The sequence below is a fragment of the Takifugu flavidus genome, chromosome 9, assembly GCF_003711565.1.
Source record: "Takifugu flavidus isolate HTHZ2018 chromosome 9, ASM371156v2, whole genome shotgun sequence".
Taxonomy (NCBI): Eukaryota; Metazoa; Chordata; class Actinopteri; order Tetraodontiformes; family Tetraodontidae; genus Takifugu; species Takifugu flavidus.
In genome coordinates this window covers 8,556,193-8,569,921 of record NC_079528.1, presented here as the reverse complement: position 1 = coordinate 8,569,921, position 13,729 = coordinate 8,556,193, and the positions used below count along the sequence as shown (strand labels likewise).

General features: G+C 49.0%; 1 protein-coding gene across 1 annotated transcript in view; it reads left to right on the top strand.

The window, feature by feature from the left end:
• The window catches only part of LOC130531498 (complexin-2-like), a 28,093-nt gene extending 16,676 nt beyond the window's left edge, over positions 1–11,417 (top strand). The window contains exons 3-4 of the mRNA XM_057043554.1: positions 6,741–6,916; positions 8,941–11,417. Coding sequence (XP_056899534.1) covers positions 6,741–6,916; positions 8,941–9,135 — 371 coding nt within the window. The 3' untranslated portion in view covers positions 9,136–11,417. The remainder of the gene's footprint in view (positions 1–6,740; positions 6,917–8,940) is intronic.
• Positions 11,418–13,729: the final 2,312 nt, after the last annotated feature.

The window sequence follows — 13,729 nt, the reverse complement described above, 5'->3', positions numbered from 1 at the left end:
AGTTGGGGGAAGTTGGAAAGATCTTCCAACAAAAGGCCAAAATGGCCTGAACGTGTCCTCGTTCAGCTTTTCCATGAAACACTTTAGACACCTCAAATAAATCCGCCTGTTCAAAGGTCAACTCACACTTCTGACATCAAACTGTCTGGATCTGCTGCTTTCCAATTTCATTCTCCGTCGTCTGGCTTCCTTATTCACACCTCTGCTTCTCTTTCTCACTCTGCTTTCACATGGAGATTAAATTTCCTGAAACTCAGAGAAGAGAGACAGCCAGAAGTGTCTCGTGACTAAAGATTTGCACCGCATCCGGCGGTGACCTCAATTCCTCGCTCACTTCCTAGACTTCAACAACTTCAAAGATCAGATGGAGAGGCTGGAAAACTAAAACCTCCACCAACATCCTAAAGAGTTCTTTTGTAAACCTGCAGAGGCCACAGACAGAGGTCACAGACAGAGGTCACAGACAGAGGTCACAGACAGAGTCACAGACAGAGGTCACAGACAGAGGTCACAGACAGAGGTCACAGACAGAGGTCACAGCTGTACGTTTGATCATGCCAGTATCAAGAGAGCAGCTGTTTCTCAGCTCATCATTTCACCTCTTTTATAGAGCGAAACAACCAAATCAGAGGCTGTAATTGTTCATCAGCTTCTGATTCACACCGTGAAATAACTGTGTTCCATGTTCGTACCGGCTGAACGTTCTCCTCCCAGTTTTGTAGCGCTCTTTGGGACATGATTTAAAAACCATGGTCCTGGTCCAGAGTTGCTGGGACGTTTCAATTCAGCCACAAAGGTCCGTGATTCCCCGTCCTGAAAATGAAATTCCAGGGCCTGTTTCTGACATCCAGCTTTCTGAGCCAAGCAAATATTTAGGCCCACATGTCTCTGCTTTGCTCCTGCTAGCAAAGAGGTTGGAACCGTTTCCTCTTTCGATAATGTTGTAACTGGAGTCGGATTTCCTTCTCAGACTGCAGCCGTTCCAATTCCATTAGGAGGCACAGAGGATGGGATCAGAGTTCCTGACGTTGGCTGGAAAGTAGGAAGACAAAATGAGCTAATAACACACTTGAGGGTGGAGGAGCGGCTCAGGTCCGAGGGATCGGAGCTGCATATGCAGAGAATCCACAGCAGGGGAATCTGAGCAGCTTTGCCCCACAAGGAGTTGATGGAAGCCTCGGAGGCTTTGAGCATGTATGGAAATGAACACGGAGACCTTTGAGAGGAGAGCATCATTCTTCCAGACGTGGAATTGCAGTTACATTCAGGCCGGAGATCAGGAAGATGAAAATCCTGTCAGAATCTTTTCGGAACAATGTTGGAATCCGGAGCCAAGCAGGAAAGACGAAGTGGAAACGTGAAATCGGCCAACGAACCTTTTAATCTGGAACTGAATCAAACACAAATGGCTCCTAAAGAGCCACCAAAAGGACCTGCTCACCCTTCTGCTCATGCACGTGGAGGGATGGGTTAATTGAAGCTTGCTCACTGGGGTCGGATATTTTAAGAGTGACGGAGCAGGTGTCGCGTCAAGACAGGAATAAGGTGGAAGAGTTCAGCACCTTCAGTGTGAAGTCGACTCACTTCTGTCAAAGCTAAATCTGACATTAGTGCTTTCATCACCCTGCAGGACGCAGCAGAACTGACGAAGCCTGAGGTCAAGAAGCTCCAAATATGGCAGCAGAGACGCCCTGAAAACAGTTTAACAATCAAAACAGCACTGAACCTGCTTTTGCCATCTGTCAAGTAGAAGCTTTTCCATGAAGCTAATTGGTTTTTCCACGTGACTAAAACCTTTTGTGAGCTTTAGCGCTCGGAGCAATAATAAGCTCCCACAGATCAAACACGGATGCAGAAATAAGCCAACTTGTTCTCCAGTTTTTGAACCTTGTTAACTACAACGCGTCTGAGTCCTTCCAGAAGATTCCTGTTGTCAAATACACAAAATAACTTTCCAGACTCGCCTCGTAAAGATTATTGATTCAAATTGGAAGATTCAAACATATTCTCCCCTCATCAACCCGGGAGCAGGAAGAGCCGCTCATGCTGCGTTAGTCTCCTCATGGGGTCATGACCCACAGGGAGCACATGATCAATAATGTGGACTCAGCACTGTCGTGCAGCATCGTGTGCCGTGTGTTCGTGTCGTCCTGGTAGTTCTCTGCTCAGGCACAACTTTACCAAACTGGACGAAATCAGGTCAAATTCCACCAATTTAATGGAAATAAAGAGGCAGTCTCACCCATGGCGACATTCAAAATGATTGGTGTGGTCATCACAGGGTGAAGAGGGTTAGTCTTCATGTATCTGTGTGTGTGTGTGTGTGTGTGTGTGTGTGTGTGTGTGTGTGTGTGTGTGTGTGTGTGTGTGTGTGTGTGTTGGTTTCCCTCCTCCTTGGCACCAGCCTCAGAGGTGATAAATGCGGCCTTGCTCGTGCACGGGGTCGGACTCTGTGGGCTGTCTTCCAGTGATAATGGGTGTGAGGGGGTGATAAAGCACAGGACTGATGCACCTCAAGCCTCCATTTCCCTGGTGCTTTTCAGATTTACTGAGACCTGCTGTGTGTGTGTGTGTGTGTGTGTGTGTGTAAGGGGGGGGGGCGCTGGCTCAGACCGTTTTGCGACACATGAGGATCCGTCTGCACCTCTGTCAGCGTTGACAGGCGGCCCAGCAGATGACGGGCGTGTAGCGGCTGCCAGTCATGAATCCTCCCCCCTGCTACTGTCGGCCAGGCCGCCACCCGCCCCCAGAGCGTCACGCAGGCGCCCATCTCTCCCAACACGATGACCTCAGCAAATATTTAAGCTCAACAGGAACACTTGAGCTGTTCCAGCAGGTCCTCGAGTCAGCATCAATCCCCAGAATCAGCCCCATCCAGTACCAGGTACTTTATCCACCCTAACCCAAAAATGAATCAAAAGAACCGAGTGAACCGTTTCCACACTGACAAATATTCCCCAGGCAGCCTGGTAACCATGGCAACATACAAGCTCCTGTCAGGATTTATTCTCCTCCATCTCCGACCGGTCAGGTAGATTGTTCACCTTCCGACATCGGCCTACACGAACGACTCCAAGTCTTCATTTGTTCCTTCGAACCTTCGAACAGAACCGCTTGTTACGATGGAAGTCGGTCAGATCAAAGGGGGGGGGGGGGGGGTCATATGATCCGGCAGCCATGTTTTAGTGGAGAGGTCCGGTCGGGGGTTTGGGGCTACAGCACAGAGCAGCTCAGGAGCACCAGGATGATGTTGATGGTGGTGGTCATGGGGGTCGGAGCAGCCGCCGTGGGACTGCTGAGCTCGGCGTGATTACCGGTGACCTCAGGAAAAACCCAGAGATCGATTTTGACAAGCAAAGCTACCAGGGCAGCGAACGAAATGGGGGGTTGCTCATCCAAATGAGAACTTTTAGGCAATGTAATGAACTTTGAAACCATCATTTAGAAGCCTTCTGTCTGTGGGCGTCTGTAATTCTAACATTGCCGCCAGGGATGAGTTAATGGTTGTGTTTTCTAATGAGGTGCTTAGAAGAATTTTCCATATTCTCCGAGATGTTTTTCCCTTTTTTCCATTGTCAACACTGTCAGACGCCACAGCTGGCGACACTTCCTGACACTGAAACGGTTGGGAGCGGCAACTGTCTCACACCGCAACCCGGCAACTTTGTCACAATCAGACGAGCTAATTAGCCGCGAGCATGGAGATTAGACGTGTGGATGTTGGGGAGAAGAGAAGCTGGCATCAGTTACAAAATGGAGACAGAATCAGCAGAAGAGCTAAAATAAGAGTTTAAAGCCGCAAACATGGAACATTATTATTGTTCCGTTTTCCCCATGGAAAGGGTAACTTGGTGTCCAAACTATAAGGATATTACTCTTTAATTTTTCCACTTTTGTTATTTTTATTTCCAAAGTGCAGTGAGCAGGTAATAAACCTGAAATCAGGAAATGCAAGGTTTCACTCATGTGCATTATAAGCACAACTTTCCAGTATTTACATACACATTGCATCATATTCAAATATCAAACATCAAATATCAGCAGCAAATGGAATCTTGAAACACATTAATAACATTCAAAGTAGCAAATCCCAAGCATTTATGCACGTCTGAAAGGCAAATGTGATATAGCCCAGCAGCCCCAATAGCCTCTGTCTCTCCAGAGGAAACACAGCTGGACTACAGCTCCCAGAAACCACTGGGCAAACCAGGAAGTGGACATCCTTGCTACAAGCTGGCCAAACAATCTAACATTTCAAAAGGGAAAAAGCAACCTGAACAAACATTTAAAGCTTCAGAAAGACGGTCAAGCACCAAATCCATCTCCATTAACAACATCACAATATCAATATTTAAGTTTAGGAGCATGGAGACAATGACAGTGACACAAGTAAACCAAACAAACCCAAGACTTATCCAGAACTGATCATTAGCTTTACCAAGTAGCCCCAACAGCACCGCAGGAGCCACCATGACAGCAGATGACAAAGCATGACAGCAGAAAGTTAGAAACCCAATAAACTCACCCAGCAGCCGACACCAGGTGAGAATGTGGACAGGTAGCACCTGAAATCTCCCGCTCCCTTTAACCAGGCAGAAGGGTCACATGGGCACAAAGTGCAGACGCTAATAAAGTGACAGCGCTCATTCAACTAGCCTAGCTACCAAGTAGGTCTTGGCTTTTTAGTCATTTTATCCCTTAGAGAGAAATAATTAAAGAGAATTAAAGAAATAATTAGGGAAAATTAAAGATGAAATAGGAGAATTCCACAAAACACAACAATTATAAATACTGCTGCCAAATGTGTCCCCTAAAAACAACACGATGCAGATTTGGCTACTTTAAAACTGTTCCATTCCTCCTCGTTGACCTGCTTTAGTGCTAATTATCGCTTCCGTTTCTGTTCTGTTGAGGCGTCTGAAACGGAGCAGAATGTAACAGGTGCTATTTTTAACATGAACCTAACCTGAATAAAGTTCATCAGAAACTTGGTTTTTCATTTAAAACTCTTCATCAGAGGAAAGAAAGATCGTTGTTGCTGAAGCAATGTGAAACGATTTTACATCACAGCTGAATTATCAATTAAAAATCAAACGTGTTTTTGATTCCTTCTTAAAACAGGTCCCCACTTTGAGCTACATGTTTCATGTGTGTGTGTGTTGGGGGGGGGTGCGTTGCATGGATGGGGCCCCACTTAAATCTTGCTTCGAGCCAGCGTTGGATTGAGCACCCTGCTGTAAACGCTGCTTTATTTGGGGTAAATCACAGGCTCTCCTGATTCTGGGTGCCTGAAATTAGCGCTGAAGGATAAAGTCAAACATCCTTGTGAGGATAATTAGCAGCTCCCAATTCACTCTGAACCCAGTTTGACACCTTTAAATGCTGTTTTCTTCTCTTTTGTTGACCCAGAGTCATGATTTAAGTTGTGGTGAATATTCCAGACCTGCAGGCAAAACCAGGGTTTATGCTGAGACCCACCTCATTACTCATTCCCAGCAGGTACACTGACATTAATAAAGGATTTAGAACTCATGGAAGTAGCACAGAAATAGCTTTGATGCTTTGAGTTTAATCGCCAACGTGCAGGAGGAGGATACAAAGTATCAGTGAGGCCAGAGATGGTGTCACTATTAGGGGCCGATCACTATTACCCGTTAAAATAAAAACATCCAATCTTTAAATCAAATTTCAGCTCTTTGCTGAAAATTCCTCTTAACAGTGTTGCACAATCAAAGTCGTTGATTGTTTTCTACAACAAGTGAACTGGTTTGTTCATGAAATCAATATTGATCTAATTCTAAATAAATAATTTCCCGACTTTTGCACATTAAAGTGAAAAATCCCTGCAGAATCAGAGGTTGCGAACTGGCTTTGATCTTCTGAGCATGTTGCCACCAGAGAAGAAGAACGCCGCCGTGTCATCGCGTCTGTTTGGTAATTAGCAGTCACGCTGCTCTGCGTGACGAGGGGCCGAGGCGGGTCCCGGGTCGCCAACACGCCGGGTTCTTGCGGCAGCCAAGAACCTCAAGGTCGTGCTTTCTCATCAAAGCAGCGTCTGTAGCAGATGGCCGTGTCTTCGAGCTGATGGCGTGCGTGCGGGGGGGGGGGGCAGCTTAGCAGGCGAGGACCAGCAGGCAGCGGCAGCGTGACGCAGATCAGAGGAGGCCCTTCAGATCGGCCCTCTCCCGACTCTCCCGTGAGGAGAGCAGAGCGACCTTCAGGACTCGTCAGGTTCCTGAGCAGCGACCTAACGTCACCACCTCACAAGATGGTCGTTGCCCTTGTAAAGGAGGAGGGTTCGACGCCCTCTCAGAGCCGAAGGTCGACGTTTTCCAATCGTTCCTGCCAACGCACGTCAAAGGCGGTGCTGGCGGATCCACCCTGACTGGAGCATTAAGGGTCCAAACAGCCCAAAGGCAACGTGACTTTGGGTGGTGGCGGAACCGTTGGGCCGCAGCAGCTGTTCGCTGAGGCAGATGTTCCGCCCGCTCAGTTCTGCCTCGCGGGGAGCTCATTTGGATCCAAACTCTCATCTCCAACAGGGAGCATTAATTTCCTGATTCTTTAAGACACCGTTGAAATGAGAGCAGTCGAGGGAAGGTGCAGGTTTCTGAGACTGTTCTGCTCATTCGTTCATTCCTTTGCTCTGCCGTTGGTTCCGCTCAGGCCACCGAGGTGGTCGATGTGGTTTGAGGTTTCTTTCAAATGTGTTTTATCTTTTTTTTGTTCACCGCTAACAGGGGCCACCAAGGACATGGGCAAGATGCTGGGAGGGGAGGAGGAGAAGGACCCAGATGCTCAGAAGAAAGAAGAAGAACGACAAGAAGCACTGAGGCAACAGGAGGAGGAGAGGAAGGCCAAGTATGCAAAAATGGAGGCAGAGAGAGAAAACATCCGACAGGGGATCAGAGACAAGGTGATGAAAAAACTCAATATAGCAACCAAGCTAACGAGATCATAAATGTTTGCAAGAGCGCTGAGTCCTGAGGTTTCTCCCTGGAGATGAAGCCCGCTGTGTTGTACAGCCATCACTAAGGCAAAGCTAACACATCACGCACCTAAACCCTCGGGGGGGGGGGGGGGGGCAGGACAGTGGTGCTCACAGAGCTAAATCAGACAGTAGGGTTAAAGCGGCATCAATCACCACCGCGATGATACTGATTAAATCAGACACGTCATTAAGAGGAAGAGTTGGGGTAAAAATGGAACACGCAGCCCAGTAGCACAGCAGCACAGTAGCACAGCAGCACAGTAGCACAGCAGCCCAGTAGCACAGTAGCACAGCAGCACAGCAGCTCAGTAGACCAGTAGCACAGCAACACAGCAGCACAGCACAGCAGCACAGTAGCACAGTAGCACAGCAGCACAGCAGCACAGCAGCACAGCAGCACAGTAGCACAGTAGCACAGCAGCACAGTAGCACAGCAGTGCAGCAGCACAGTAGCGCAGCAGCACAGCAGCACAGTAGCACAGCAGTGCAGCAGCACAGTAGCGCAGCAGCACAGCAGCACAGCAGCCCAGTAGCACAGTAGCATAGCAGCACAGCAGCACAGTAGCACAGTAGCGCAGTAGCATAGCAGCACACAGCAGCACAGCAGCACAGCAGCCCAGTAGCACAGTAGCACAGTAGCACAGTAGCGCAGTAGCATAGCAGCACAGCAGCACAGTAGCATAGCAGCACAGTAGCATAGCAGCCCAGTAGCATAGCAGCACAGCAGCACAGTAGCATAGCAACGCAGCAGCACAGTAGCACAGTAGCGCAGCAGCACAGCAGCCAGTAGCACAGTAGCACAGCACACAGCAGCACAGTAGCGCAGTAGCATAGCAGCACAGCAGCAGCACAGCAGCACAGTAGCGCAGCAGCACAGTAGCGCAGCAGCACAGCAGCACAGTAGCACAGTAGCATAGCAGCACAGCAGCACAGCAGCACAGCAGCACAGTAGCGCAGCAGCACAGCAGCACAGCAGCACAGCAGCTCAGTAGCCCAGTAGCACAGTAGCACAGCAGCACCGGGAGCTGCATCCAGAGTCTGACTCGCTCCTCTTAACGAGCCTTTTTGGGCTCATTCTGGGCTTTGATTAACCGGAGCTAATGAATTCTTCATTGACAGCTTGATCCTGCAGCTTTGGGTGGAATATTCCAGAATGCTGTCGTGAGTCTGCTGAATCCCACTTCCACACGCGAGGTGACGGGGTATTTTTTAGCGGGGGGGGGAGGGCCGTTGCTACTGTGGCGAGAGCGAAGCAGCGGGCGACTGTTGGGGGCACGCAGAGGCCTTTGAGCCAAAGTGGCCTCACGAGCAGCGAGTGATCGCGGTCCCGGCCTCGGCTGGCTATTATGGGATGGCAGAACTGATGTCAGGGGAACTGGACCCACTGGTTTGCAGTTATTGAAACCATAAACTTCCTGGGGATGAAAAGCAGCCCAAGAGTGAGCGAATCTCTCTTCCCGTGTGCAGCAAACAACCGAATTTGCATCATCTTAATGTGATTTAGGAGAATGCTACACGACCGTTGCTGCATTATTCCCAGGCTAGCAGCCTCGCTAGCACCGTCTTAGCTATTTTAAAAGCCTTCTGTGAGAGGAAACACACACTGGCAATCTTCCTTTTAAGATATTTATTGGTCCAGAATCACATTAACAAACGCCCGGGAGAGCGGCAGAGAGGTCACGCAGGAGTCCAGCTCATTTTCCACATCTCTGCCTCCCCATCAAGCATCACTCAGTCTATTGACCCCTCTGAGCTCGGCCGCTGCCTCCACCCAGTCCAGATGTATTGATTTTGTTAAAATGGAGCCACAAATAACAGGATAGTCGACCAGCACGGTGGACGTTTCACTTCAGCTTCTTCTCCCATTAAAGCTGTATTTCTTTGTCGTCCACGTCTAAACCTCAGCAGCGTCCTGAGTCGTGTCTTCATTGGCTTATTTCTCGCTGCAGTACGGCATCAAGAAGAAAGAGGAGAAGGAAGCGGAGGCAGCGGCTGCGATGGAGCAGGCCTCCGAGGGCAGCCTCACCCGCCCCAAGAAGGCGGTGCCCACCGGCTGCGGCGATGAGGAGGAGGAAGAGAGCATCGTGGACACGGTGATGAAATTCATCCCGACCCCGATCATGGACATGTTCAACAAAAAGTAACAATGTGAAATGTGATGAACACGTCGGTGCGGTGAGAATAACGCTGTAGTTTCCTCCAGTCCGCCCACCCCCACCTCCACCTCCACCTCCACCTCCACGGGGCCCAACTGTGGAGCACATAGAATAAAGCATCATCCATCTCCCACCCCTCTGGTTGTGTAAATAACCGCAGATATTACTATAAAGACGTGAAACGTGACATATATCAAGATACAGAGTATAAGCCATATTTTTAAGGTTTAAGAAATGATCCAAACCATTTTTTCTGTTGTGTTGTTGCTGATGTTTGGTGGTTTATGTGCGCAGACACCGTTTCCTCTGTTCTCCGTCTGTTATCTGCATCTGTGGGAGCGGAACGTCAAGAACGTCTCTGGAGTTAGGGTCGGGCTCGCCCCCACGCCACTTTAAAGAGAACAGAAGTCCATTGATATTCGAGGCAATAACACTTCTCCATTGATTGATTTATTTATTTATTAGGACTTCATTTAGACCCCCCTTGTGTTTTCATCCAGTTTCTGTCTTTCCAAAATTTAGAAAACGTTCAACTCACAGGCCAACAGTGAGCAGACAGTGACAATAGTGCAATATATTGTTAGAAATGAAGTTGTCCAGTTGGTTAAACTGATGGGAGCCCAAACCCCCGAATCAGCAATAACAGACAATCTTCAGTGTTGTTTGTTTAGACTCCTAAATGTGCTCGTCCATATTTAAAAGACACGCGCGTCTGCATTGTGACCGTGGACGTATTTGATTTAAACTGCTAACGAGAAAAGGGGGAAGGTGGGATGTTTTGTTCCGTGTCGTCTAAAGTGTTTGTGAAAAGCATGTTTGGTGTTTAAAAAACCGCAAACCGGAAGTCCAAATGACACGACAACACAATGGCAACACAGCCGGCCCGTTCAGGCATCCTTAGAGGGACAACGTGGCTCCTTCCGTTTTAGTTCCTCTGTGATCTTCCGTCACGTCAAAACATTCCAGAGATCTCAAACATTCCACTGAAGTTTTAGCCCGGACGAGTCCTGGAAAATGACCCAAATCCAAAACTAGATAATTGTGAACGAGTTTAGCTGCGGTTTCTAAACGGGAGCATCAATTAGCCGTTAGCAGGAATGGGTCAACTGGTGGCGGCAGAAATGCTTCTGTGGTTTCCACGTGAGCAGTAGCTGTAGGAGCCACTGGAACGGAACTGTGTCCGGCTCAACATTCCAAACTGACTCTGATCTGTGTGCATCTGTGTGGCGTAGAGGAGGAAAATCTACATTACTGGCTCTTTGTGATCAGTGTGGTACTTTCAGTCTAGAGAATATTTACTGAGCTTCCTGTGATTCTGTTGTACTCGTGAACTGCCTTTGCTAACCTTCCACCATTAGCATTTAGCCTTCTGGGCCACAGCACCACTCACCCCACCCTTGATTAACGCAGACGTACAATCAAACCAAAGACCTAGAGCTGATAACAGCTAGACAGCGGCGCTCATTCAGGTGATTTGCTCGATTCTACCTTTCATTTGAAAATTTCTAGTGATTTTGTTTGCAACCTTACAGAATTTCTGTGGCTGTTAGCATGTGTAGCGCTCTAGCATTAGAAGGACGGTGCTGCCCCGTCAAAGCCGTCTGCATCCTTCCACAAACGAAGCCTCGGCGTCCGAGCCGGGCGTGGTCACAGCTGTCACCCCCCCCGTCCCCAACCATCACAAACCCATCCATCTTCCTGTAAATGCCGACCGGTTGCGCTCTAAATGGCTTCTAGACCACCGCCGCCGCCCCAACTGCCCAAGTCACGCGTGATCGATATTTAGCTGTCCGCTGACACGGAACTCCTTCGGTTCACCACTCGCGCTGCCATTATGATGAATAAAACTGCCAATAGAACAATATTCCGTGAAAAAAGCTCCTTTGATGTGACTTGAATGTAAGCGTCTCTGCTTCGTCTCTGCTCCGTCCACGCTGCGAAGGTGTTTGCTCTCCGGCGGTAGTTCCCCTTCGCTCTCCTGCGTGCTGTCCTTCCTGTTCCGTCCTTCGGTGGTTGCCTCTTTTCCTTGTTTGCCTCTCCTTGGTTTTGGTGCATCATGGAGATCTTCTCCCCCCTTCTCTCTACTTCCCTGTTTGTTGCCAAACCGTGTGCATGCTTGTGGTGTGTGACGTAGGCCAGGTTGCTGATTAAAGTGTCTTCTGTGTGTTTCACCGTGAGCCTCTCTGCATGCTCTTTTAGACAGATTTCAGTCTGTACATTTACTGCAAAAATGGAATCACAGCACACTGAGAATAAAGTGATTTCATAGATTTGTCTCCGTCTGGTGTTTCTGCACGCTGGTGTGGGGCCTCCCTGGATGCAGGAGGCCTCCTTGCCCCCCCACAGACGGGGGTGGTGTCATCGGTGACGATATATTTGAGCCTCGATGTATAGAAGGCGTTACTGTCACTGTCAACCAAGCCTGCTTCTCATCCCAACGTTGTGATTATCTTTTTTAAAAAATCATTTCTTTTCTTCCCCAGAGGATTTTCAGCGTCGCTTCAGTAAAAGCGAAAAGGGCTGCAAACAGAAAGTGCGCTGTGTTGTTCAAATTGAGATTGGAGGGCTTTCCCCTGCAGGGACATCAAAGCCACGCGAATAGCATCTTCCTTTCATAGCAATTTGTTTTTGTGGCGAGCGGCGCCGCCGCAGCGAAATTGGCGAACCTTTCCACATCAAACAAGCCCACTGGAACCATAATGGAGGAACAGTGAGCAAGGATTAAGGACAGCAGCGTTCAAATGAGCCGCCTTGTTTGAAGTGGTGCTTCAGGCTGCCAATGAAGCTCTTTAAGAAGGTTTCTGGCCTTCACCCCTCAGCCTGCCACGCTCAGAAGAACCGGGCTACAAAGACCGGCTGCCAGCTTCCTGTCAGACCCGAAGGGTTCTGTTCGACATGTTTATGTAGCGGATGGATCGGTGCGTTAAAAATAAAATCATGTGATTTACCTGAGTTGGTGGAGCGCCGTCACGCTCGCACGGCTCCTGTCTGCTGCGCCAGATGTTAGCGGATAGCGAGGAAGGTCCCGTTCTCCTCTCCCACAGACTGACTAACTTTAGTCTGTCAGCAGCAGATGGAACTTTTGGATCACCGCTGTGCTCGCGCTACCCCCACAAACGAGAAATTATCCACCAAATAACCCAAAAGGGACAAAAGATTCATCATCCTCTGATTCAACCTCTGAAGTCTGATTCATGCAGGGTTTATAAAAGACGAAGACCCTTTTCAGTGCTCAGAAAAGCAGAACACCACCATTTCTAATGGATTCTGCCGTACTTTTGAAACCAAGGACGTGGCTGATTCTGAGCAGATAAAGATGCTGCTGGGCCAGATGCATCATGAAAATGGATGAAATCTCACTTTAAAGGTGTAGGACCTTGACTGAAAGGGTCTAAAGCATTTAAATGAATGTTTTCACTGAAATAATTCCACATCATCACAGCACCAGGCCGCAGGGTGGTTGTTGCACCTGAATCTCCACCTCCTGATTAGATCTGGGCCCACTCGTGATATCCAGGCAGCCGCGGCGCCGGCGGACCCACGGCGCTCTGCGTCGAGCGGCGTTTTGATTTCTTCGGACTGCTGAACACAGACGATTCCCAGCTCCTTCTCAGCAATAAAAGTCCACCAGTCTCGCTGCAGGAAATGGGGCCTAAATCAATTCTATTAGCATTCATGCTCTGAGGCGGCCTTTTCAGGCAGCGCTGCTCCGGCGCTCTGCGGCGCCACCGGTGTCCTGTCCAAATGCTCCAGTCAATGTCAATTAACTGCTCTCCACTGGGCACCATAAAGCAGCCAGAGTGCACGGACCGGGGCGGGAATCTGGAAAGGGCTTTTGTTTGTCTTTTCCTTGGATGACAACAGGAACCGGAACCGTGAAAGGCGGATACGGGCTGATTTATGCACGAGCAGCACAGCGGAACTCCTGGAGGTCAGAGAAGGTTTCCCACCAAACCGAATGGTGACCAGCCCCCGTTTGTGTGTTTTGATGATATGGAAATGAATTCTTGAGAGGAAGATCCGACCTACATGACTTACAGCTCCCTCCCTCTTTTAATGAATAACCCACCCCTGCTCCCCAGCCCCACCCCCACCAGCCAGTCAGGACTAGCGGAATGTGTGGAAGCTGCTCCCGCATCCACCTCAGTGACAAGAGGTCCCAGGTTTTATAAATCTAATATTTAATTTCAGCAGAGCTCCGGGGGGACGGTCCTCCATTTCAGCAGGTTAAACTGGGCCGACAAATGGGCTGAAAAGGATTTAAGACCAAACGGTGTTCAGTTAAAGCAGGCTCTGACCTCAATTAGCGAGCCCCCCCCACCCCCGCGTCTGAAGGACGGGCTGAGGAGGTGGCCGCTCCTGCGTTCAGCTCTACATTATACATAAAAGCTCCTTGGTGACAGGAGAATACGGGATGAATAGTTCATGTTCCACCGTAGGGTTTGAATAGAATAAACACGCTGCTCTGCTCCGTCTATAATTACCGCTGCTTCACCTCAGTGCTGCTCTGATGTTTCTGCTTCTCCTGCCTGTTCAATAAACACATAAATACTCTGTTTCATCAACTCAAAGTCTGTCTGAA